The 24,992-nt window shown below is 35.1% G+C and overlaps 1 protein-coding gene across 2 annotated transcripts in view; it reads right to left on the minus strand.

The window, feature by feature from the left end:
• Nucleotides 1-793: 793 nt before the first annotated feature.
• The window catches only part of LOC137387136 (uncharacterized), a 37,010-nt gene continuing 12,811 nt past the window's right edge, over nt 794-24,992 (minus strand). For both annotated transcript variants that reach the window (XM_068073451.1, XM_068073450.1), the window contains 7 exons: nt 12,646-12,707; nt 10,790-10,973; nt 10,493-10,707; nt 9,850-10,020; nt 7,823-7,931; nt 4,210-4,923; nt 794-1,540 (listed from right to left, as the gene is read on the minus strand). In XM_068073451.1, coding sequence (XP_067929552.1) covers nt 1,371-1,540; nt 4,210-4,923; nt 7,823-7,931; nt 9,850-10,020; nt 10,493-10,707; nt 10,790-10,940 — 1,530 coding nt within the window. In that variant the 5' untranslated portion in view covers nt 10,941-10,973; nt 12,646-12,707 and the 3' untranslated portion in view covers nt 794-1,370. The remainder of the gene's footprint in view (nt 1,541-4,209; nt 4,924-7,822; nt 7,932-9,849; nt 10,021-10,492; nt 10,708-10,789; nt 10,974-12,645; nt 12,708-24,992) is intronic.

Consider the following 24,992-nt stretch of genomic DNA (forward strand, 5'->3'; position numbering starts at 1 on the left):
CCCTAAATGACAGGAATAAGTGTAAATGTTGTATTATACAGCTTAATTCAACTTCAACCTACTTTGTTTATAGTTTATCAATTGATCAATAAATAAATGAATGTAGGTTTTCCAATGAAAATTTTCTGTAGCTTTTTTGTAGTGTCCGTACCCTTTGATTAGCTTCACATTATTTGATGCATAGACATGGTTGTGTTCAAGCTAGCCTTGTGAAACTTTATATGATGTTAACTTGCAACCTGAAAGACTTGGAAATTTTTAGTAGAAGCATGAACCAATCCTGAGAGGCAAATAAAATTTAAAAATTCAAAAGTGTACTGAGTTTTACAAAATTGGTTAATTAGATGGCAAATATTGAACTCTAAGTTCCTCTTCTAGAATATTGATAACAGTTCCATTTTGTGCTCTTAAGAAAGGTTTATACCTGATTTAATATATTCCTGCACATTGAAATGGCTGGCATAGCTTTTAATGTTAATATGAGAGCTGCATTGGATGTCATATTCTAATTTTGTAATGTCCGTACCCCTTCAGACATACCCTGATAAAATGTTAGTTAAAATCAGACCCACTGAAATGGTGTGCTTTATCATTAGGTTTCTGAAAGGCCAGCCTTTTGCGCATACAATGATCTAGATTTCAAATTATTTAAAGCAGTTTGGTTTTTTAGCTAAGGTGAAACACGAAATGCACACTTGATTGTGAAATAGCCGAGTGCTCACACCGATAAGGTGTGGAAGCAATGCTCGCACTGATAAGGTGTGAAAGCAGTGCTTGCACCAATAAGGGTGGAAGCAGTGCTCACACCGATAAGGGGTGGAAGCAATGCTCGCACCGATAAGGGGTGGAAGCAGTGCTCGCACCGATAAGGGGTGGAAGCAGTGCTCGCAAGTATCAATTGAGAAGGTGAAGAAAGCTTATTTGTTGCAAAAACTTGCTCATACCATGTCGAATTTTTACATCATTTACATCAAACGAATTTGAGTCAAGGTTTTCCTTTGTTTTCCTTTTTCTTCAGTGTGCTTTGGTCTTTTTGAGTAGATGTTACAAAGTATAGCATGCAGAACTTTGAAGTCACTAGTAGGATTACGCACCAGTTCTAGATGGTTTTTCGATTTTTAGAGCTTTTCTATTATATAAATAATGTTTCTATTAATTAAAAAAAACAAAAGAAAAACTTACAAAAGCCTATAAGCCTGCTGTTCGCAAAAACAATCTCGTGTATAATGAATAAGGTGTAAGGTGTCAGTTGTTTGGTTACATCAGAAATAGGCCCAAATTACACGTAACTACCACTGTATGAAGCTGAGCTAGAGACAATTCTGAATGACCTAGCTGATCTCCATCGGATAGTTTGTTCAGGGTTCAAACTAGCTGTGACAGGTCGGAGATATCGCGCTTATATTGAAGTATAAAAGCTTGTTAAATCCTCCTTCCTTGCATGAAGCAACCAAAGTGTGACCAGTGATGTCTATGTCAATGTAGTGATAGCCGTCGCTTCGGACCAGTTGATGTGCCTCCAACTGAGACACAAGTTCACCTACAACATATTTATTGCAATTTATCTGCTTAAAATTAATCTATCTACCTCAGCGTCGCATATCTTTTACTGGCCTCTACCAACACAGTTTTAGCCTGAAAGCCTTAATGCAAATTAATAAACATATTTGAATTGCTCAAACAACAAAACAGATGTTTTTGCTCAAACAGGAAATTCATAAAACCAAAATATCAAACAATATTTGGTAAATTGAATAAAACTGAAATATTGGTCACAAGTTGGTAAATGTGTATTTAGAAATCTTTTAGCTAACTGCTTAGCTTTTTAATTGAGTACTCTTTACAGTGGACACTTTTACAGTATGTGAGGTACTCTTTACAGTCGACAGTTTTACAGAATGTGAGATACTCTTTACAGTCAACACTTTTACAGAATGTGAGGCACTCTTTTCAGTCTACAGTTTTACAGTATGTGAACTACTCTTTACAGTGAACACTTTTACAGTATGTGAAGTACTCTTTACAGTCAACACTTTTACAGTATGTGAGGTACTATTTACAGTCTACAGTTTTACAGTATGTGAAGTACTCTTTACAGTCAACACTTTTACAGTATGTGAGGTACTTTTTACAGTCGACAGTTTTACAGAATGTGAGATAATCTTTACAGTCGACACTTTTACAGTATGTGAAGTACTATTTACAGTCAACACTTTTACAGTATGTGAAGTACTCTTTACAGTCAACACTTTTACAGTATGTGAGGTACTCTTTAAAGTCGACACTTTTACAGAATGTGAGGTACTCTTTATAGTCGACACTTTTACAAATAGTGAAATACTCTTGACAGTCAACACTTTTACAGTATGTGAAGTACTCTTGACAGTCAACACTTTTACAGAATCTGAGGTACTCTTTACAGTCGACACTTTTACAGAATGTGAGGCACTCTTTACAGTCTACAGTTTTACAGTATGTAAAGTACTCTTTACATTCAACACTTTTACAGTATGTGAGGTACTCTTTACAGTTGACAATTTTACAGAGTGTGAGATAATCTTTACAGTCGACACTTTTACAGTATGTGAAGTACTCTTTACAGTCAACACTTTTACAGTATGTGAAGTACTCTTTACAGTCAACACTTTTACAGTATGTGAAGTACTCTTTAAAGTCGACACTTTTACAGAATGTGAGGTACTCTTTACAGTCGACACTTTTACAAATAGTGAGATACTCTTGACAGTCAACACTTTTCAGTATGTGAAGTACTCTTGACAGTCAACACTTTTACAGAATCTGAGGCACTCTTTACAGTCGACACTTTTACAGAATCTGAGGCACTCTTTACAGTCAATACTTTTACAGAATGTGAGGCACTCTTTACATCCAACACTTTTACAGTATGTGAAGTACTCTTTACAGTCGAAACTTTTACAAGTTGTGAGATACTCTTTACAGTCAACACTTTTACAGTATGTGAAGTACTCTTTACAGTCAACACTTTTACAGTATGTGAAGTACTCTTTACAGTCAACAATTTTACAGTATGTGAGGTACTCTTTAAAGTCGACACTTTTACAGAATGTGAGATACTCTTTACAGTCAACACTTTTACAGAATGTGAGATACTCTCGACAGTCAACACTTATACAGTATGTGAAGTACACTTTACAGCCGACACTTTTACAGTATGTGAGGTACTATTTACAGTCGACTCTTTTACAGTATGTGAAGTACTCTTTACAGTCGACACTTTCACAGTATGCGAGGTATAAAAAGTTTAAGAAGTTTTGCTTTTATAAACATGACAAAAACTCAATAAAGAAATTTAAATAACCCGTATAAATCAGCTGCGTCTTGTGCTAAATACTGGCAACAATCAAGACAAGTTAATTGCAGAAATTGAGAACACGTAAGATTTTCATGCGAGTGCTCAAACTCTCCGGTCTTTGGTAGGAGACCCAAGTTTAAGAAGACTGCAACCCACAAGGGTTACCAGAGATGAGGAAACAATTATATATATACCTAATATATACATATATATAATATATATATAATTGTTTCCTCATATGTATGTATGTTTTTGACATATATATTTTATATGTCAAAAACATACATATATTTTTCTTGCGTACAAATAAACATAGGCATATATGTATATATACATGTAAAAAAATATACTTAGCTCTCTAGCTATGTAACTTTTCTTACTTATATTATTATTATTAGCCTACTTTACGTTGGTCACATTCTATTTTCCGCAGAGAGTTTTCCTTAATTAGCATTTCTGTAATAACAACTATTCATGTACATATCTATACATGCATATATACATAATTATGCGTATATGTATGCATAAACACTTGTACACATATATCATATGAATATATATATACATATACACACAAATACACACATATACATATATACATATACACATATATACATATATACATATACACATATATACATATATATATACATATATATATACATATATATATACATATATATATACATATATATATATACATACATATATATATATATACATACATACATATATATATATATATATATATATATATATACATGTATATATATATACAACATTTTATCTAGCAAGAGGAATTATTTATTTGTGAAACTTTGGAAAAAATCAAATTTGTTTATTCGGTGCAATTGAATTTCTCATAACAGACGTACCATTGGTGATGTCAAGAAAAGATAACTTTCCTTCACTGGCTACGCAGACTAACTTTTCTCCATAAAGTGCGACTGCTTCTGGATGGTCAATTTTTGTGCAACGCCATTTTTGCTCACCCGAATTCAAACATAGTTTGAAAATCAGTGATGCGTCGTAGGTAGTTATAACGGCCGACTCGCTGTCTGTAAAGCAAACTGATGAAGGTAGGTCAATGTCTGGACAAACGATATCCTTCACCAACTGTCCATCGACGGAATATACCATTAGCTTTCGTTCACTGTGGTCGGCTAGTAGTACTTTTTCAGATGTGACAGCAAGTCGAGTATAGTGACACCTGTCATTGCGTCTCCATTGCTTGATAAGTTGGCCAAATAAATCATAGACATTGATTACACATGAACTACACTCATTGTCTGTGATCAGCGAGTAGATTTTATCTTCTTTTATGTCTATGCCATATGCCCAATGCTTGTCGTTTAAAGTAACAATCGTCGTTTGCTCACAATCCTGACCAATAGCATCGATAGTGCAGTTTTGAGTGCCAACGTACGTAATTCCTTGGTAATGACATACTGAATGACAAAAAGATTTGGTTTTTACAAAACCTGTCAAGGTTGACGACTGAGGAGGACTACTAGTGTGCGTTGTCGAATCGTTACAAATGACTATATCGTTTTCAGGGACAAGTTCAGCTTCAGCATGACGCCTTTCATCTGCAAGCAATTACAAAAATACGAGTTGAGCTTAATTTTTACAAAAAATTAAAAAGAACATAGACAGTTATATTCTTAAATAATTATGTCATAAATTAGTTTTTGTAGAAACTACATGTAGTAAAACAACTTGTAACAATAAGTTGGTTAACATTTCATCACCGAGGAAAACTCATTAGACATGTTAATCCAAGTTTTTCCTCTTTGTAATGGGTAAGCTCTTGAGATGATCTTAAAAACAGTGAAAATATATTTTCATGTACCTATACAAGCAATCGTTAGCCCTTTGATAGGTACTAATCTAGATTTAGCAGAGATTAGTATATCAAGAGAATCAGCCTACCTAACATTTATAAGTACAGGACATTATCGTCTTAAAGCAGTCAACTCAGCAAAGGGCAGTTACCTATTGCATCAACAGAAAACCACAGCATCCCAACTCTCCTCAACGGGAACAGACAGTCAATTTACTTCTATTTTTATTTTCAATCAGTGTTTTTACTATCAAGTCCTTATTTCTCACTGTTATTTTGTTACAAACTGCTCTTGGCTTCTTGCTTTAAACAACAGAAATTATAAATAAATTCTAAATAAATTTATAATTAAATTTATAATTAAATTTATAAAAAATTTATTAATTCAAAATGCTTCTTGTAAACTCTAATCTATACACAGTGGAACCCCGCAATATGACGACAATTCGTTCCGGTGTTGGCATCGTAAGGCAGAATTGCTGTATAGAGCGGTATAGAAACCTATAGTAATTACCTAATACAAACACCCCCTGGTTAAAAAAGTCAAAATTTTATACACGTACTGTAGATACTAAAAATTAGTAACAAAATAGTACACTAATCTTAGTACCGTAAAACCTCTAGTTGAATTTACTTTTATTTTAACGTCACCTCTAATAGAACGTCATTATAGAAGAATGGTTGAAAAATACAACGTCTTCGGGTAATTGAACGCCACCTCTATTTGCCAACCACTTTGACTTTTTTATGTTTATTAACCCATAATACAAGTGATCAGTAAAAAAGTTTTCACAAAATGGCACTAATAATGACTCGGTTACATCAATAATCATTAATTATGTTGTTGTTGCTGTAATGGTTGCTATGGTTTTAGTAACGGTGCCTGAGAAGATCGACCGTCACAATAATCAGAACTATACTCTGATTCAAAGTTACTAAGGTCTAAATTATATCCATTGTTTTTAGATTCGTCCATAATGTGGTTTACAATCTGATCTGAAGACTTGAAAGCGTTTTGATGAACAATGAGAATACTCTTCAGGAACAACGTACGACATAATAACAGTCATTATCACAGCATATTTTAACTTTAAAATGTTAAAAACATCTTTAAAATTAAAAGCGTTAGGTACATTTTTTAACTTTAAATCTTTAAGCTTTTTCTTTAAAACTTTGAAAGCGACACCATCGAAATACATGTATTTATTAATGCCATAATGTTAATACTTTATAACCATACTAGTTCCCTGTTTTAACTCGGTCTGATACTTCGATATATATGCAAAACGGTTTAAAGCAAATGACGAGGTCAGCGGCATAAATTTTGATTCGTCTGAAGGAGAGTGTAAAACATTGGCGACATTAGCATTGCTTTGCTTGCCTAAGGGTTAAATTTATTTTCCCAAAAATCTGAAGAGCTTGTTGAAAATACAGCGCCACTCTCTATTTTTTAGCCCTTCCCTACAATGGTGTTTAATTAAAGGTAGTGTTCAAATAGAGCGTCATTGCATTCAAATAAAGGTTTTATGGTAACTATAGTTTTATGGTTACCTACAGTAACTTTAATGTATTTAGTGTATTTAGTAGTTATGATTAGCTTATGATTATGGTTAGGATTCTTACTCCTTCCTTTAATGTCATTATAAATCTTAGGAACCATGGCTAACAAATTAAAGTTATATATGTAGTTATATATATATAAACATACAATGAACTAAAGTTTATAACCAATATTATGTTAAACGCTAAAATGCACAATAAGTTTTCACTTTTGCTTACTTTGCACTAAGTTTCGTTTCACTCAGACGAAATCAAGCATTTACGAAACACGAAGTATAGGCCTACTGAACTGTGAGAGAGCGAGCATCGTATCTCTCTCAGGCATTGTAAGAAAGATTTCAGCAAATAGTCTAATGGCATCTTTGTTATTCTGATATATTCCTCACACCAACAGCCAAATTTGAATTTCAAGAAACATTTTTGATGATGTTGTATGGTGAAGAAAATGCTGTAAAGAGGGGGAAAAAACATTGTATTCTACATCATAAGATAAAAACCATAAACCGTAAAATTGGAACCCAGGACTGCTTGTATATAAATCTCAGTGTCTGTTTGTAGTCTGTCGTTCATCCAGTTATAGTGATAAAGTTTTAGGAGCGTAAAAAGTCTGCTCTGCACGGGAGTTGAACTCAAAGCCTCCAGTTCTGCACACAGGCGTCCTATCTGTTACATTATGCATCCAACTGGCCATACTAATAAATAATTGTGCACATACTTATGCATTTACCACTCACTAATGGCTTTGTGCTTCAGCTAGCATGCTTCACGCCTCATCTAGCACACTTGAAAATCATGATTATGTGAGAGATCATGAAGTAATCTTTTTTTCCTAACGCTGGCTTTAGAGCACCAGACTCGGCTCTTATTATAGCAAAAATCTAGACTAGCTTAAGTTACTCAAATTCATTGTGTAAAAAACTTTGGCCAATAAAAAATAAACTTTTAATGCAACAAAAACCTTTTTTATAATTTTTGCAACATCAGGGATTCAGCTAATTTAGTACAAAGTTTTGTTCTATTAAAATATATATTGTCTGGGATTTATAATAGAAACCTATTCTCAATCATATCTACTTGTGACTCACCACCAAAATGTACTTTCAGCCCATTCTTTAAAGTCAGTGTTGGAAGCTGTTGATTTGAGAGCTGTTTGATCTCCTTTTGCGTTTCTTGGTATTGCCGAAAAGTGTTCATCTACCAATTGAATAAAAAATAGTCAAATTATAAAACTCTCCAGTTTTCCAAGCAAAGTACATTAAGACATCCGTCAAAATTCAAACTTTGTACCATTTAACTTCATGACCAACCATAGTGCTCACAGGAATAACGCAATCAACTAGAAAAGGAAAGATGAGTATATTTGAGTCTTATTTGTTCCTCTTTGTACAGTATTGATCAAAGTATACAAAGAAGACTTGTAGTGAAAGGAATCAAATAAAAGTGTATAAATGGTGCGGATGGCTGACTAAAAACCAACTCAAGCATCTTGGTGTTTGCTGGATATGCTTGTACTTCACTTTCATTGATTTTTCTCAAACTCAACTTGCTATGAATATGTTTTTATAATGTTTATGTGTTTTTAATATATAAATAACATATATAGTGTTATATACCTTTTCGACTTGCACAAATTTCTTTGTCATTTTTATCGGAAATATATAAATAACATATATAGTGTTATATACCTTTTCGACTTGCACAAATTTTTTTGTCATTTTTATCGGAAATATATAAATAACATATATAGTGTTATATACCTTTTCGACTTGCACAAATTTTTGAGAATCTTACCAGAAAGTATCAGTATGTTCTATCATTTGCGATTTTTTTGATGCTTAAGGCGATCTGGCTACTAGTTTGTAATTCAGATTAAAATCAACAAAACTTGTTCGCTGCTCAAATGTACAGAAAAAGCTTGTGCAAAATGACGTCACTAGTTGTTATCCTTATCGGCTATTGCGTTCAAATTGAAGCGTTACGCGTTTTTATTCCGTCGGTCTCTTTGCAATTATAAATGTCATAATCGTACTTTCGATTGATCTGAGCATTTCAAGTTTTAACAATTTCAATCTTGAAATATAGAGGCAATAAGATCACCTCAAACATCGGAAACAATCGCAAGTGAGAGAAAAATACTTATACTTTCTGATAAAATCAATTAAAACTTTGGGCAAGTTGATCTTTAACCTTGGAAAATGAAATTGAAAATTGAAAATAAATATTTTGTAAACTTGCATTGCTGTTTGATTTGGATGATCATGGATAAAAAAATAAAATTTGGATACAAATTTTTCACTAGACTTTTAAAAGGTGTTTGTTAACTTAAAAGTGATTTTTTACATGAAACCAAGATTTAAAAAAGTTTGCTCTAGGCTATCCAATTTATTTCAGCACAAAATTTACGCTATCTAGACATTTTTATTAAACACTTCACATTATCTTAGCAATGCTCACCAGTAGTGCAATATATTCCAGTATTATTTATTAAATACTCTCAAAAATATCAGTAACATCTATGAAAGACTCTAAAACATATCAGTAACATCTATCAAATACTCTCAAACATATCAGTAACATCTATTAAATACTCTCAAACATATCAGTAACATCTATTAAATACTCTCAAACATATCAGTAACATCTATTAAAGACTCTCAAACATATCAGTAACATCTATTAAATACTCTCAAACATATCAGTAACATCTATTAAATACTCTCAAACATATCAGTAACATCTATTAAAGACTCTCAAACATATCAGTATCATCTATTAAACAGCTAAAAGTATTTAATTTATATTTATTAGATAGCCGACATTAATCCATTATTATCTAATAGATAGCCAAAAGTATTCAAGTAATCTCTATTATATAATCTAAAGTATTCCAGTAATATATATTATGTAATTTAAAGCATTTTAAAAATATCTATTACATGTAGATAGTCTTAAGTACCCCAGCAATATCCATTAGATCAGTTACTTGAGTACTGTCTTTAGTACGATTAAGTTACTATTATTTATTGGGCTTGTTACTTCGTAAGATGAAGTTACTTCAGCCATGTCTTTTGGACAACATAAGTTGATGTAGACATGTGTGTTTAAATTATACCTGAGGAGCCTTCTTGAGTCTGGAATCTATTTTAGCTCGCTGACTTCTAAGGGTAGAGAGCATGGTGCTGACTTCATTATTCATAAAATTTGTCATATCTTTGTGTGTCCTTCTTCGAGATTCTAGTAACACTCGCTCGATGTCTTTGTATGTGGATTGAATTGCAAGAATCTATGAAGTTACAGCATAAAATTATGATAGTTGAAAATGAGTAAAATATGCTTTTAAAAATGACCTTCAAATTTAGCTTTTTGGTTAGCAGGCTTGCTTTGAGTCCAAGCAACTTTTAACGATTTCAGAAAGTTACCAGTAGCAAATCTGGGAAGGACGTTACTCGACCCAGTTGAGATCAGCCCTGCACAAAGTAGCCTGACCCAAGCCAGTCCGGCGAAGACTATACGTGGAGAGGCGGGGCTTCCTACGCATTGGTCTATATGAAAAGAGCAGAGAAGACGAGATGAAAAGAGCCCATTTTGCTTGCTTGGGAACTATTGACTGTCTTATTCTAAGACCATAAGCGTAGCAAATGTATGTATTGCTTGTACTAGAAACTTCTACTCCACTGAGTTATTCTTGCATGTGGAGCTGGTGAAAGTGACAACACAAATCCTTTACAAATCATCAAACTACATGTTCAGCCTACCTGAGCATTTCTTGTTGTGTGCAGTTTGTTTACCATTGCCTGAGTTTCTTGCTCATAAATAGAAATGTCTTTAGAGGCCCTGTTCAGCAGCGCAGACAGCTGCGCTTCTTTGCTCATCAACGTCTCTCTTTGCTTTTCCAGAATCACAGCGAAACTTTTTAGAAAATCTTTGATAGTCAGTAGCTCATGCACGTTTTTACCATCTTGTGTAATACCTGCCATAGAACAGCTAATATTAACACAGTTGTTTTTTTTATAAAGCGGAGTCATTAAAAGGCTTTTTATTGAAGCGCTTACCACAATCACAAGTGGTCTCTGCAGGGATGCAGTCAGTACAAAACACTTTGAGACAGAGTCGACAACCATGGCTGTAGGCTTTAGATTTGTGTTCAAGGCAACTTTTAGTTTTTGGCTTTTCTTGTTGATCCACTCGCTCTTTTGCAGCCATGGCAACAGAGTCACAATTAGGAATTCAGCCCAACTGCAATTAGCCACAAATGCATATTTGAATTTGCCATTTTAATCTGAATGCAAAGCAGTCTATAGATGCAAAAGTTGTAATTCCCAGCTGCCAGTATTGCTTGTACTAGAATTTTTTTGCTGTTATGCATATCAATACAGTAAAATATTGACATAGGAATTTAATTACTTTTATTACCCTTTTTGCCTATCAAATGACTTTTCCCAGTTAAAATAATGTAATATGTATTAATCCAGCTCTATGAAACCACAAAAACAGCCCGGCTAACATACAAAATTTAGACACAAATAGATAAATAAATAATAGCACAAATAATGACAACACATTAATATTATGAATAATAATAGGTGTTAATAAAATCAATAAAAAATGAAAAGAATTTTAATTACGACAATCAATGATGACGTGAGGCGAGCAGGAGGAAAAGGTAAAGGAGAGATGGCAGGAAGCAATTTGTTCCTGTTTTACTTGCCTATGTTCACCAACAATAAATGTACACCAACAATAAATGTACACAACAATATATGTACACCAACAATAAATGTACACAACAATAAATGCACACAACGATACATGCACACAATGATAAATGTACACAACAATAAATGTACACAACGATAAATGTACACAACGATACATGCACACGATAATAAATGTACACAACAATAAATGTACACAGCGATAAATGTACACAAAGATACATGCACACAATGATAAATATACACCACGATAAATTTACACAAAGATAAGTGTACACAACGATACATGCACACAATGATAAGGGTATACATTACAACGATAAATGTATACAACGATAAATGTGCACAGGGATAAACGTACGTGTACTTAAACGTACATAATGATAAATACGATGAGATTCATATAAATGCCAATCATGAAAGCTAGCTGGTTTTTTACAAGTATTAGTACTCAAATGGCATTATTTCAAAAAGGAAACTGACTGGTATAATAACATTTCTCTATATCAGTAACATGAGTACCAAGAAACAGTAACATACATCTCAGTTTTTACAAGCGTATTTTGGTATACAACCGATTTTAAGCTAACTTTTATTAATTTTTTTATTTATAAAAATTGAGTAAATGCTTACTCATAATTAACTTCGTGTCTAGCCTTCTCGTCTCACTTTCTTCTTGAGTTTCAACACGTGAGACCTTCACAGAGTAACAATTAAATGTGGTATATGTTCCGGTCTGATTTTCACAAAGTTTCAGAAAAATGCATGACACTATCATTAAATAAGGCAAATACAAAAAACTTTGCAATGACTTGCTTTTGATACATTACAACAAATGAAGCGATCAGATGCCATCTATCAGTCGCCTATACAACAACTATCACTCCGAAAACCAATAAATCTCAAATATTTCTTTGCATATCAAAGCATATATTATAGCATATTTTCTGTTGTAGCTCAAAATGTTTGCATATACTATGTCAAATTTCTACTGTTCTTACTTTTAGTAGCGTCTGTATACAATGCTATCACAAATCTTGTCAACCTATTTTGTTATGAGCTCAAATTTGTGCAATATTTGCTTTTATACAAATAAATGCATAATTTTTTTGTGACGAGGCAAAATGAAAATCATATTTTGCACTCAGCGAGTTCAAAACCTTACTCTGTCAAAAATAAATTCATAGACTTACCAACAGATTTAGCTACTCTCTCTGCAAGTAGCTTTATGGGAACAGTAGATATGGAAGTAGAGCTGTAAATATAAAAACAGACAAAAACAAATGTATTTAAAAAGAAAAACGTACCATGAAACCGTTAATGAAAATGACGGAGTAGAAGGAACGATAATCAATAAAAGATTTACTACTTTTTATGTAAACACAGATAATAGTCTAAAAAAATGTACTGTACTTCAGAAAATCACAACTAACAACTAATTTTATCACAAAATCAGCTTCATAGAATATACTGAAAACCCTACAAGACTAGCAGGTGATAAGCTCACTGATTACATCAATTCTTCAAAAAAGAAAAAATCACAAACAATAAGAATATTGGAAAATAGAGTGATTACCATCTGACTCATAGATAGAATATACATGTAAACGCGAGTTAGGTCAGTCAGTCGTTGAAACTCTCTCAGAGTTTGTCTCAACAGCTTGTGCCTACTGGCCTTTCAATAGATTTTACTGCCATTTGAATTAGGGGTGGTGAGACAAACTTGGAGAATTAAAAAAAAAACTTAATAAGAAAGTAAACCTATGGTCAAACAAATTAAAGGCTGCAGAAGACAAAGTAGTAAACTGTGGTGGGTACCTGTGAGCAAGAGAATGGTAATTGATAGCTGCCCACCATGGTTGAAGCATAGCGAATACCAGCAACCTTCGAGAGTCGCTCACAAGACAACTAGCTGACTGATCACATCAATAAATCAAAAAGAAAAAGAAAAACATCTAAAAAAAAACAAGCTTTGGCAGCAAAAATCAGACAAGGAAAAAGTTTGGTGGGTTTCAAAGTATTACACAGCTCATCGGCTAAACCTGACACAAAAGAATAGTCATTACATTGTTGAAAATCAAATCAAAATCAAATCAGATCCAGATAAAATCAGATTAAGATCAAACAATAGAATCTTCAAGCTAACTGTTGATTACATCGATAAAAATAAGATGTGAGATCAAAAGTGATGGAGGAAGCGGTCTATAAACTCAATTTCTGTGAAGGCAAATTTAAAAATAATCTAAAACTGTTATCTATTGTCCAGTCAGAAACGAGAGTAGAATACAACCCATTGTCAGTATAAAAAACAATCAAAAGAGCAGCGGACACAAATACAAGAATTGTGCCTTTCATCCTTTTATAATTGTACACTGGCAGAAAATCTACAATTTTGCTTGTCAAAGAGATCAACAAGCTATCAAACATTTAAATTCAGCAAAAAGCAGTGAAAACTTTCATCACGAACCCAAAACTTTAAGCCAACCACAATTTAAAATACACAAGAGTGCGCTACAACCTTAAAGCAGGCTGCAACCTCTGGTTATTAGACTACTAAATTGGAAGTATGAACTCATGCACTCTTACCTTCAGAAGCTAATAAGAGTCAACAAGATAAAACGTGTTTGACTTCTGAACGCAAAATCTCTGAACAAGAAGTCTGCCTTATAAACATTTAGCTTGAATTCCATCAAGATAAGAGGCCGTTACAGCTTATCACATGCAAACCTTTCAACCTTAGCTGAAGGAATTGAAATTGAACCCTAATTGAAAACGGGTTTTAAATTAGGGTATTATAGCGTAGCACCTAAAGTTAGGGCAACAAATGAATCATATTAGACCAACTAAAGATAAAAAATGGCATCTAGAAAACTGGCCTCATTGTCTCATTTTTTCTTCTTGCGATAGTGTTTATGGTAGCTCACTAGCTATCAAACGCCAATAGACATTAACAGAAATATAAAGCCATTACTCAGTAAAGTTCGGTAAAGTTTAGCTTAAGTTTTTGATGCTAGAATCAACTAAGACTGAAAAGTAATTGAGTTCCTTGACAATGTTTTTACTAAGTTCGGCAATTAAGACATCCTCAGATCAGACATCAAACTCGGTCTATATCAGTGAAGCTTTAAAGATATTTGCAAAATGTCAATATGAATTGGGCATCAATAACACTGTTGTGACCTTAAACCAATAGAGAAGTAGAAAATGCAAATAAAACAATTCTGAAAACACTGAAAATTGTGAATAAAAATACGAAAGATCGCTTTCAGACGCTGAAAAAGTTTCTAATAGCATATCGTTCTATTTACAAAGTACCACAGGAGTAGCACTTCGTACGTGGTACTGTGGTACCTCAATCAATCGGTTTTTTGAGCAAGATATGAAAACAAAATTGCAAGCTATAATTTCAGAGTGTGGCTCAACTTTCAAAAAACACACTGCGGAACATACTGTTGAAGCAAAACAAATAAGCTAAGATTATACTGATAAACAAGTGTATCTAAATACATAGAAATTATTGATACAGTTTTACTAAAATGGGATAAGACATAAAAATTAAATTTAGATTTTGCTGCAGAAAAACAAACAGTTGTCATTAGACAAGGAGATCATATCGCTGCCTTGATTGATGATGAAAAGCAAACTCGTCGCGATTCTACACTTGCAAACGTAATCTCTAAAAAGTCGAGTCAATGTCAGAAGTTGGCTAACAAACGAAATGAATTGGGTTCTGCACGCTTTCAGCCCTGTTGCACGTAAGCTTAGTTCTAACAGATACAGTAATCCAGCAGAATGAAATGGTGACTATAGGGTTCACAAGTTGACTAGGCGAGAATGACATTGGCGACATGTGACTGATTTAATACTCAAGTCCCTTATTTTATCCGATAATTATGTTTTTGAATATTAATAAATTACGCAGTTTTTTGTTAATCACTGCTATCAGCTACAACGTATACTGTATTGTTTGGCTTGCTAAGCTTCTATTTTATGATCTTGTCATTTTTATTTTGTTTAAAATGATTAAGGAATGTAGATAACCAGAATGTCTACGAGAATGACAGCCTGATATAAGGATAAAACAATTGAGTCAGCATTTTTAGTGGTATCAAGGAAAAAGTGTTTTTCTACTATTCTATGTAATAATAATACAAACTAATATGTTCAACCATTCACTTTTTATACTAATATTAATAAAAACTGTAATGGTTAGATAGCTCTTATGCTTGATATTTTTATCGATATGGTAGATGTTCTGGATTGTGTTTGCTACGCTGTTTGTAGCAGTGTGGGATTGCAATTTCTCTCAGCTTGTCAGTTTTCAATGTTTTCCATGCTGACATGGCAATGCTTCCAACTCTGACACATTCTTAACATAGCAATTTTCCATGTTTCTATTTCAGCATTACATTTATTGTTTTGACAACCAGCATGATTGCAGCTCTTGCTACGCTGTTTGCGGCAGACTCCCACTTTCAACGTTTCTAACCCTGACGCATACTGGCCCTCAGGTGAAGCCAGACCCTGGCTTGAACATTTGCGGCCAATATCTTGACTATTTACTACGAAAGGTTTTTGCCCCTTTTGTCTTTCCATTTCAGTTTCTTTTGATTTCTTCTTGAAAAGAAAATTTTAAATGTCACATCGGCACTGTCAAGGGTACGGCCAGAAGTTTTGTATATCGCCGGGGTCATAGCGCCTGCTCTCGCTGTCATGAAGCTTTAATTGCGGAGGCTTTGTCACTTCGCCGCAGTGACATTGACTGTCTCGAATGCTGGGCAGCTATTCCAATAGCCATCGCTGAGAAGCACGGGCCCTTCTTTGCTGGCTGTCGTGTACTTAGTACAACTCTACGGTTGCGTAGAGGTGAGATATCATAATTTCTTTTAATTCCAAATACTGTGCGTTTAATCATTAATATAGTGTAGTGTTTTCTTGAACGCCTTGGCAAGTCTCTACCTTGAACGCCTTGGCAAGTCTCTACCTTGAACGCCTTGGCAAGTCTCTACCTTGAACGCCTTGGCAAGTCTCTACCTTGAACGCCTTGGCAAGTCTCTACCTTGAACGCCTTGGCAAGTCTCTACCTTGAACGCCTTGGCAAGTCTCTACCTTGAACGCCTTGGCAAGTCTCTACCTTGAACGCCTTGGCAAGTCTCTACCTTGAACACCTTGGCAAGTCTCTACCTTGAACTCCTTGGCAGGTCTCTACCTTGAACGCCTTGGCAAGTCTCTACCTTGAACTCCTTGGCAGGTCTGTACCTTGAACGCCTTGGCAAGTCTGTACTTAAGCCTACTTTCTTCTTTTCAAGTTTCATCTTTTTTTCTTTTTCAAAACTCTATTTTATTATTTCACTTGACAATAATATGAAATAATATGTTTAGCTAGTTATTTTTTTAAAAGTAATAGCAATAATAGATGTAATAGATAGATGGCGCCCATACTTTATATTTTCATCAGTATTGTAATTGTCCTTTGCTACGCTGTTTGCAGCAGTGTGGGATTGCCATTTTTCTCAGCTGGTCGGATTTTGATGTTTTCCACGCTGACATGGCAATGCTTCCAACTCTGACACATTCTTAACTTAGCAATTTTCCACGTTTCTATTTCAACATTACATTTATTGTTTTGACAACCAGCATGATTGCAGCTCTTGCTCTTGCTGTTTGTGGCAGACTCCAACTTTCAACGTTTCTAACTCTGACACATACTGGCCCTCAGGTGAAGCCAGACTCTGGTTTAAACACTTGCGGCCAATATCTTGACTATTTAGTATGAAAGGTTTTGCCCCCTTTGATTTTCCATTTCTTTTCTTCTTTATTTTTTCTTCAAAAATGGAAATTTCAACTGTCAGATCTTCACTGTTGAGGGTGTGACCAGATGTTGTGTATATCGCTGTGGTCATAGCATCTGATCTCGCTGTCATGATTTCGTCTTCAAAAATGAAAGAATTCAAGTGCCACATCTGCACTATTGAGGATGTGACCAGACGTTGTGTGTATCGCTGTGGTCATAGCGTCTGCTCTCGCTGTCATGATTTCTTCTTCAAAAATGAAAGATTTCAATTGTCACATCTGCACTGTTGAGGGTGTGACCGGACATTGTGTATATCGCTGTGGTCATAGCATCTGCTCTCACTGTCATGAAACTTCAATTGCAGAGGCTGTCTCGAATGTTGAGCAGCTATTCCAATAGCCGTTGCTGAGAAGCACGGCGTTTCCTTGCTGACTGTATTGTACCTGGTACAACTCTACGGTTTTATGGAGGTGAGATAACATAATTTCTTCCAATTCTAAATGCGGAGTGTTTAATCATTGTCTTGGTGTTTTCTTGAACGCCTTGGCAGGTCTGTACCTTGAACGCCTTGGCAAGTCTGTACCTTGAACGGCTTGGCAAGTCTGTACTTTGAACGCCTTGGCAGGTCTGTACCTTGAACGCCTTGGCAATTCTGTACCTTGAATGGCTTGGCAAGTCTGTACTTTGAACGCCTTGGCAGGTCTGTACCTTGAATGCCTTGGGAGGTCTGTACCTTGAACGCCTTGGCAAGTCTGTACTTTGAATGCCTTGGCAGGTCTGTACCTTGAATGCCTTGGCAGGTCTGTACCTTGAACGCCTTGGCTAGTCTGTACTTAAGCCTACTTTCTTCTTTTCATGTTTCATCTTGATATTTTTTCCAGAAACTATTTTATTATTTTATGTAATAATAATATGAAATATATTTATTTATTCACTTTTTAATGGTAATATTATTAATAGCTGCAATGGTTAGATTGCTCCTGTGCTTAATATTTTCATCGGTACAGTAATTGTCCTAAATTGTGCTCGTTACGCTGTTTGCAGCAGTGTGGGATTGTCCTTTCTCTCAGCTTGTCAGTTCGCAATGATTCCCATGCTGACATGGCGATGCTTCCTACACTAGCCCATTCTTACCAGCACTTTCCCTATGTTTTATTTCAATGTTACATTTCTTGTTTTGACAACCCAGCATGACTGTAGCTGTCATGTGAAAAATTTTCTATTTTACTTTTTATATGTAATAATATAAAATAAATGTGATTTAATTTTGTAATAATAATTTTAATATAAAACATTTTTTGTGTTTCCTTTGAGTAAAATACTATAATGGCTCTATGGTTCTATGTGTGCAATGGTTACCTCTGGACTTAGAGTTACATTTCTTCAAAGACAAGTTTTGGTAGTAGACAAAGTGGCACTTCTGCCCCACAAAAATCAGTCTGATGCTATAAAGCAGAAATTGAGCCAACAAATCAATAAATGGAGATGGGCACTACTGTAAATTTCTTTGAAATTTGTTTTGATAGAAAAGCACTGCTGCTAATATTGAGCCCAAGCATCAATGTTCACAACAAGTAGCACTAGGATTGCGAGTCTTATTAGTGTCTTTAGGTAATTATCTTACAACCAGCAATAATACACCAGTTGTCTGTTTTCAAGTGACTATTTCTTTCAATAGGACAAAAATCACAATTATAGTGTCAATACTTAATGAGTAAAAGTAAGCAAAAATAAGCAAAAATAATTATACACTTGTATACTTAGCTAACTATATACCTGTATCTGTATACCTTATACATGTATCTCTCTAACTGTTTCCTACATTCTTTTTCTCAAAAAAGTCTCATTTAATTGTTGTATTTGTGCCACAGAGGGTGTTACCCACCCCACTATATATCGGTGTGGGCACACCATTTGCTGCAGTCGCTACGAGTCACTGGTCACAGAAACCATAGCATGACGGCGTAGTAAAATAACTGGTTCGGAATGCCATGTAGCTATTCCGATCGCGTTTGCTGATGAGCATGAACCCTCACTGCTCGCTATACTCTATATGGTGCAGCTGTCTGGTTTTCTCGAGGTAAGATATTTCATTTCCTTTTAATTCTAAATATTGCATGTTTATTAATACTTTGTTGACTGTTTTAGCAACTCCTAATTAATATTTGCATTTCTTGTACTTCAACTTGCTGAACTTCAAGCTGCTCCATGATGCTATTGTAGCTTATGGCAACACATGGGTATTACAGAAGGCAATGTAGTGATTCCACCATGAGAATCCTTATCATGAAACAACTCTCTACGCTCTTGGTATATGTCGGAGTACGTTGCGGGGTGCCATTGACTATCTGCTAGTATCCGACACTTTGCAGTCTCTTCTGGCAAGTAGAGCCGAGCTATTGCCTCTTCTAGTCCGACACAATGGGACGGTCATTGGAAGTTATTTAAATACTTGTTTGTCATCTGGGCCGTCTGTATGTTTGTGTATGTCATATTTTTTGTCCTGCGCCTTTGTTTAATTGCCACTCCATTTACTTTCATCTTGTCTTAGATCAATTGCTCTCTGGAATCAGTGGAAGGAGGGTCCAGGTTACTTTGTCTGATATGGAGGACACTCAGCAGCAACTGGTTGACAGCTTAGTCACTATGCGAAAAGGGCGGCCCTTGCATAGCCCGCGCGTGCTCACCGTGAGGAAAACGCCTCCACGATCACTCTCCGTGGAAGGTGAGAGGCGGCACCGTTGAAGCTATCATCCTTGAATTGGGTCGACATCTTTTATTTGATGTTATAATTGACATATCCATTATTTTCTCTTTTTCTTTTTTTACAATTCTCTTCCTTAAAGTTCATCTTAATAATTCCGTATCTGATCTTGCACCATTTTGCACTAATAAACTAAATGTCTGGAAGTTGACCAAAACGTTAATTAGACAGGTTTTTTGGCAGCAGTTGACATCTGAATATTGATATTCAAAACTTCAGAATTATTGCTGAACTGCATAGAACTCAATTTGTAGCAAATATATGAAGTAGTTTTGACAGTGAATGCCCTCATCACTATGTGATAGTTGATCCAACATGAAGTTTTCCTACAAGGCTACTCCAATCAACTTGTTTTCTCACATTCGCTTCTTATTAGTCGTCTTTGAGATGGTAAATTGTGGCATATATTATTCGCCCCCCCCAAAAGAACTAGCCACCTTTGTGCCAGCACTTTTGATGAAGTACAGCCTAATGACTTTAGTACAACCTGATCACATTTAGTACAACCTGATGACTTTAGTACAACCTGATGACTTTAGTACAACCTGATGACTTTAGTACAAACTGATGACTTTAGTACAACCTGATCACATTTAGTACAACCTGATCACATTTAGTACAACCTGATCACATTTAGTACAACCTGATCACATTTAGTACAACCTGATCACATTTAGTACAACCTGATGACTTTAGTACAACCTGATCACATTTAGTACAACCTGATGACTTTAGTACAACCTGATCACATTTAGTACAACCTGATCACATTTAGTTTACTTGTGGCTTTTATGCATCCTATGTGAGAGCGAAATAATCTTAGAGAGCCAGATAATCTTAGAGAGCCAGATAATCTTAGAGAGCCAGATAATGTTTTAATGACACTTGCACCCTTTCACAGAAACGATACTCTGCTAGTCAGGCTGCTGATTTTAGGATATTTCTACTGCAAGCTTTACATTTTACTCTGCCCATATGCATAAAGAGATACCCTTAACACTCTTCAGGACAGGTGACTGAGGTAAACTTTGCTCAATCATTAATATAATTTACTTTGCTAAATGCTTGATGTAAACTAAAACTATTATTGCTTTATAACTATGCAAAATTGTATTATTTGGTCAATTTTGTATTTTAAGTTTGCATTATTATATAATTTTCCTAATATTGCAGCTTCATGGTGCTTATGTGGGTGTTCACATCAAAAATTAGTTGAAACAAAAAGAAACTGGATCACTCTAATATTAGATACAAAATTTAACTGCAGTATAATACTAACAAAGAAACAATCAATTCTCTCTAGTTATTAGTCAAAACGGTGACCCATTTTGAAGTGAACCGAAGAAGGGTAGGAATGAAAAGCTAGAAATCATTAAAAATGATGCAAGATCTAAAAATTTAATAGGTTAAGCCTCTCAGCTGACTGGCCAAAAACCTGCTCAGATGCACACTTGAGCAGTTACACAATACAGATGGTAAGTTCTTTAAACAAAACAAAGACAACAATCTCAATTGAGATGATCAGGTATTTCGACAACTTCAACAAAAAACATTTCTATTTTGTACTATCTACAGTCAAATGCGTAAATCCAAGTGCATCAAATGACTTCAAAATAGAAAAAAGTTTTGTTGCTTCCCTGCTAAATACAAAAATAACAGCTGAGGCCACAACAAACAAGGATGAATGTCAACAAGCCTTCAAAGAAGTTTTCAAAGTACAGGCAGAATATGATGATCAAGCAGAGGTCAAACAGAGGTCATGCTTCAACTTATTCATAAGACCAGAGAAAGTCAAGTAATGAAATACGGTTCTTGTTTAAATGTTACACTCAGTAAAACCAGCGGGCTAAAATCTATCACCGATTCCATTAGCACATTGGAATGAGTTTTCTTCTGACTAAACCATAAATAATTGATAAAGGCTGAACGCCTTAGTATCCTTGCTCGGAGTACATACTTCAAAATAGAAAAAAAGGTTACGAATAGTACTTTCGGAGGCAGATATTATTTTCTCGTTACCTTGAAAATTCACACATAAGATTGAAATTTATAGATAGTATTAAATGAAAAAACAATAGTCAGAAAAATAATTCTACTTTTTATTAACTTCCACCAAAAAAGCTCTATTGACCTCAAATTTTCATTTAACATGTTTGTTGACTTGATTGTTACTTCGCTGCTGGTCTATTTGTGCATGTTACCTTAGCAGCCATTAAACTGGTTTCCACACAAATGATACCACAGAAACCCGTTTTTGCAGTCAAAATAGGCTGTTTTTTTTATATAGTTTTGATTACGAGTTTAGCAACAACCTATCTTTTAGTTTATTTTTACAAATCTCTTCAAACTTGGGAGGGAGTGCAGCTTATCAAGTTTATTTAGCAGTTTATCTATTAATACACCATATCATATCTTAACAGCTTTACACTATTATTAAATGTTTTCTAAAAAAAGAGAAAGAGATATGTTGTGTACTCAGTATCATATTTTATATAGCTTGCTAGTATTATGGTTTCAATTAAAGTACATTGTTCTAAGATTTTGATTCCCACAATTTTACGTTTTTAACGATTTGATTATAGGTTTCTTGGTGCTATCTGTGATATAACAGATGCCGTCTTTTCTGTCCGCTTAACTGAGTGTGATGCTTTGCTTGACAGACTGGCAGAAGCAGAACAAACCAGTAGCATTTGAAAATAAGGAAGATATCATGCTTTTACCTGCAAATCCTGTTGCTGAGACCGGTGAGAGGGTAACCAAACGTGATCAGAATGTCAAAAGGAACAAGCACGATGATTTCCTATACTACTAATGTATTCCTTTTTAATAGATTTCTACTTCAAAATCCACTGAAATCCAGGAAACAATTATGAAGGGCCCTAACACCTACATTTCAGAAAATACTGCCTGGGGCGTTGGAGGTGTGGGGAGACTCCTCACATGACTGACCGGTGTACTCTCATCAAGTACTAAAAGTGCAGACAGGAGGGACATAAGAAAAAGTGATGTTCCCGAACAGTCAGTCACATGTGGGAAAAAAAGCCAAACAGTTGAGGTTTGCCGAGTCTTGAACGGTAAAAGAGAATAAGCGACACTCCCTCAAAACTTTCAGCACCTGCAAAAGATTTTGCCACTAAGGGTGGGGCCTCAGGTTGACGAGGGGCCAAAAGTTAGCAGAATTAATGAACTTGAAATTACCTCTGTGCCACCGGCCAACCCGTAACTGACTCATTGCAAGCAGCAAGTCTCACTAATGTTTTCACCCTAGAAGACATCCAAGCAATGATCAGGGTAGCTTCTGGGGTTTAGACCAATTTTAAGAGGTAGTTGCAGACACTCAACGAACAGCGTGTCACACTAAAAGGATGGAATGAAGCTAAACTGGCAGTGCTTGAGACAAAAGACAAGTAGCTCCGGGATAGAAAGCAAGAGTATGAGAGGGTCCGCCCACTAAAAAAGAATATTACTTCAGCTGACTCTTCAGGATACTGAAGACGATGACTTGCTAATTAAGCCCAGCGAGACCACAGTTTAATTTTTGAAAACCCACGAATTAATATCAGAAGACATTCCAGACTTTCTGCAATATTCAGAGAGACCCCAGACTCAACTCTTTTTGATGGGGAATTCTCAAGCTTTGTCGCAAAACCTTGTGCTTTCATGGGTACCCGGTTTATTAGTCTTTTGAGGGGTGAGTGCAAACTACCAGGTTTTATTGAGAGAACTACCAGACTCTAGGAAAGACCCACGTGATCCTATATGCACCTGAGTGTGCATATAGGATCCGTGAGTAGTTGTTTACATGCTCTACTGGTTGCAGAGAACTAGACCTCATGGGATCTCTCAGAATCCAGGTGCGGACATTCTCAGCAAGAAAGCCGCTACAGTTAAAAGGAGATGTGATATAACCGACTTGGCGTAACTCTGCCCTTGACCTCAGGAGAGCATAAAAAAGCGAGACAAAAAAAGCCAGATCCGACTCTCTCTCTAACAGCTAGTTCGGTGAGCATAGACGTGTATATTTTGTCTCTTGATAGTAATGACTTGCAAAGACTCCACTGAACTAATGGCCCTCTAGTACGCACTATCAACACATTACATCGGTGATTGTGTGGCGTTACTTGTAATTCAATTTTATCAATTAATAATCACTTGTTCATTTGAGTGTGCAGCCTTTTACTATTTCTACAATGTAACAGGCTGTGACATTGTTTGTAGTTTAACCGTGTTTATTAAGTTTTAACATCTGCAGGAATAAACAAATCTTTACATAAAATCATAAAATGCACCCGTATGAGACCTTTTTACAATCATTCTGAGAGGCAGCAGTATTTTATACTAAATATTTTATTGTTGTTACATAACAAAAATTTTGCTTTGCTTAATTAACTTTACTGTTAATTTGGTACCCTGTTATAAGCTTCAGCAATAGATTGACCTGCAGCACCAACCAAGCCTGAAAAATAAATCTAAGCACCGTGTTAAAATAAAATAAAACATTAGGCAAAGTCTAAAGCTAGACTCCCAAAATATGTGTTGTGGCTAGACCCAAAAGTAGAAATAGATGAACATGTCATCTGGTTACTGTATCAGAACAACCATGACGGCTTTTTGGACCCGTATCTAACCTTTGATCGACATCTGTATTGGAACAAGGGAAATCTAATAATGTAAAAGCCAGCATTGTTAAACCACTCTTGGATGCTGTTTTATAGAAACAGCTCAAACAAGTACTTGTCGTACCAGCTTAAATGTTGAAAACAACTAAGTTACAATACAATTAAGTTGAAAACACAAAAAGCTTGAACAAGCCTAAATCTTGAATGGTGTTTAAAGGCTTTTTTAAACAGAATGTGTTTAAATAGACTTGAGTGACAGAGTGTGCCGTCAGAGAAAGAACTTCAAAGTATGTAAGATTAATATTGCTGCACCGTAAGAGACCTCTCGCCTTCAAGAGTGGTGAAAAGTGACTCAATATTTTT

The sequence above is a fragment of the Watersipora subatra genome, chromosome 2 (genome assembly GCF_963576615.1).
Source record: "Watersipora subatra chromosome 2, tzWatSuba1.1, whole genome shotgun sequence".
NCBI classification, from domain to species: domain Eukaryota; kingdom Metazoa; phylum Bryozoa; class Gymnolaemata; order Cheilostomatida; family Watersiporidae; genus Watersipora; species Watersipora subatra.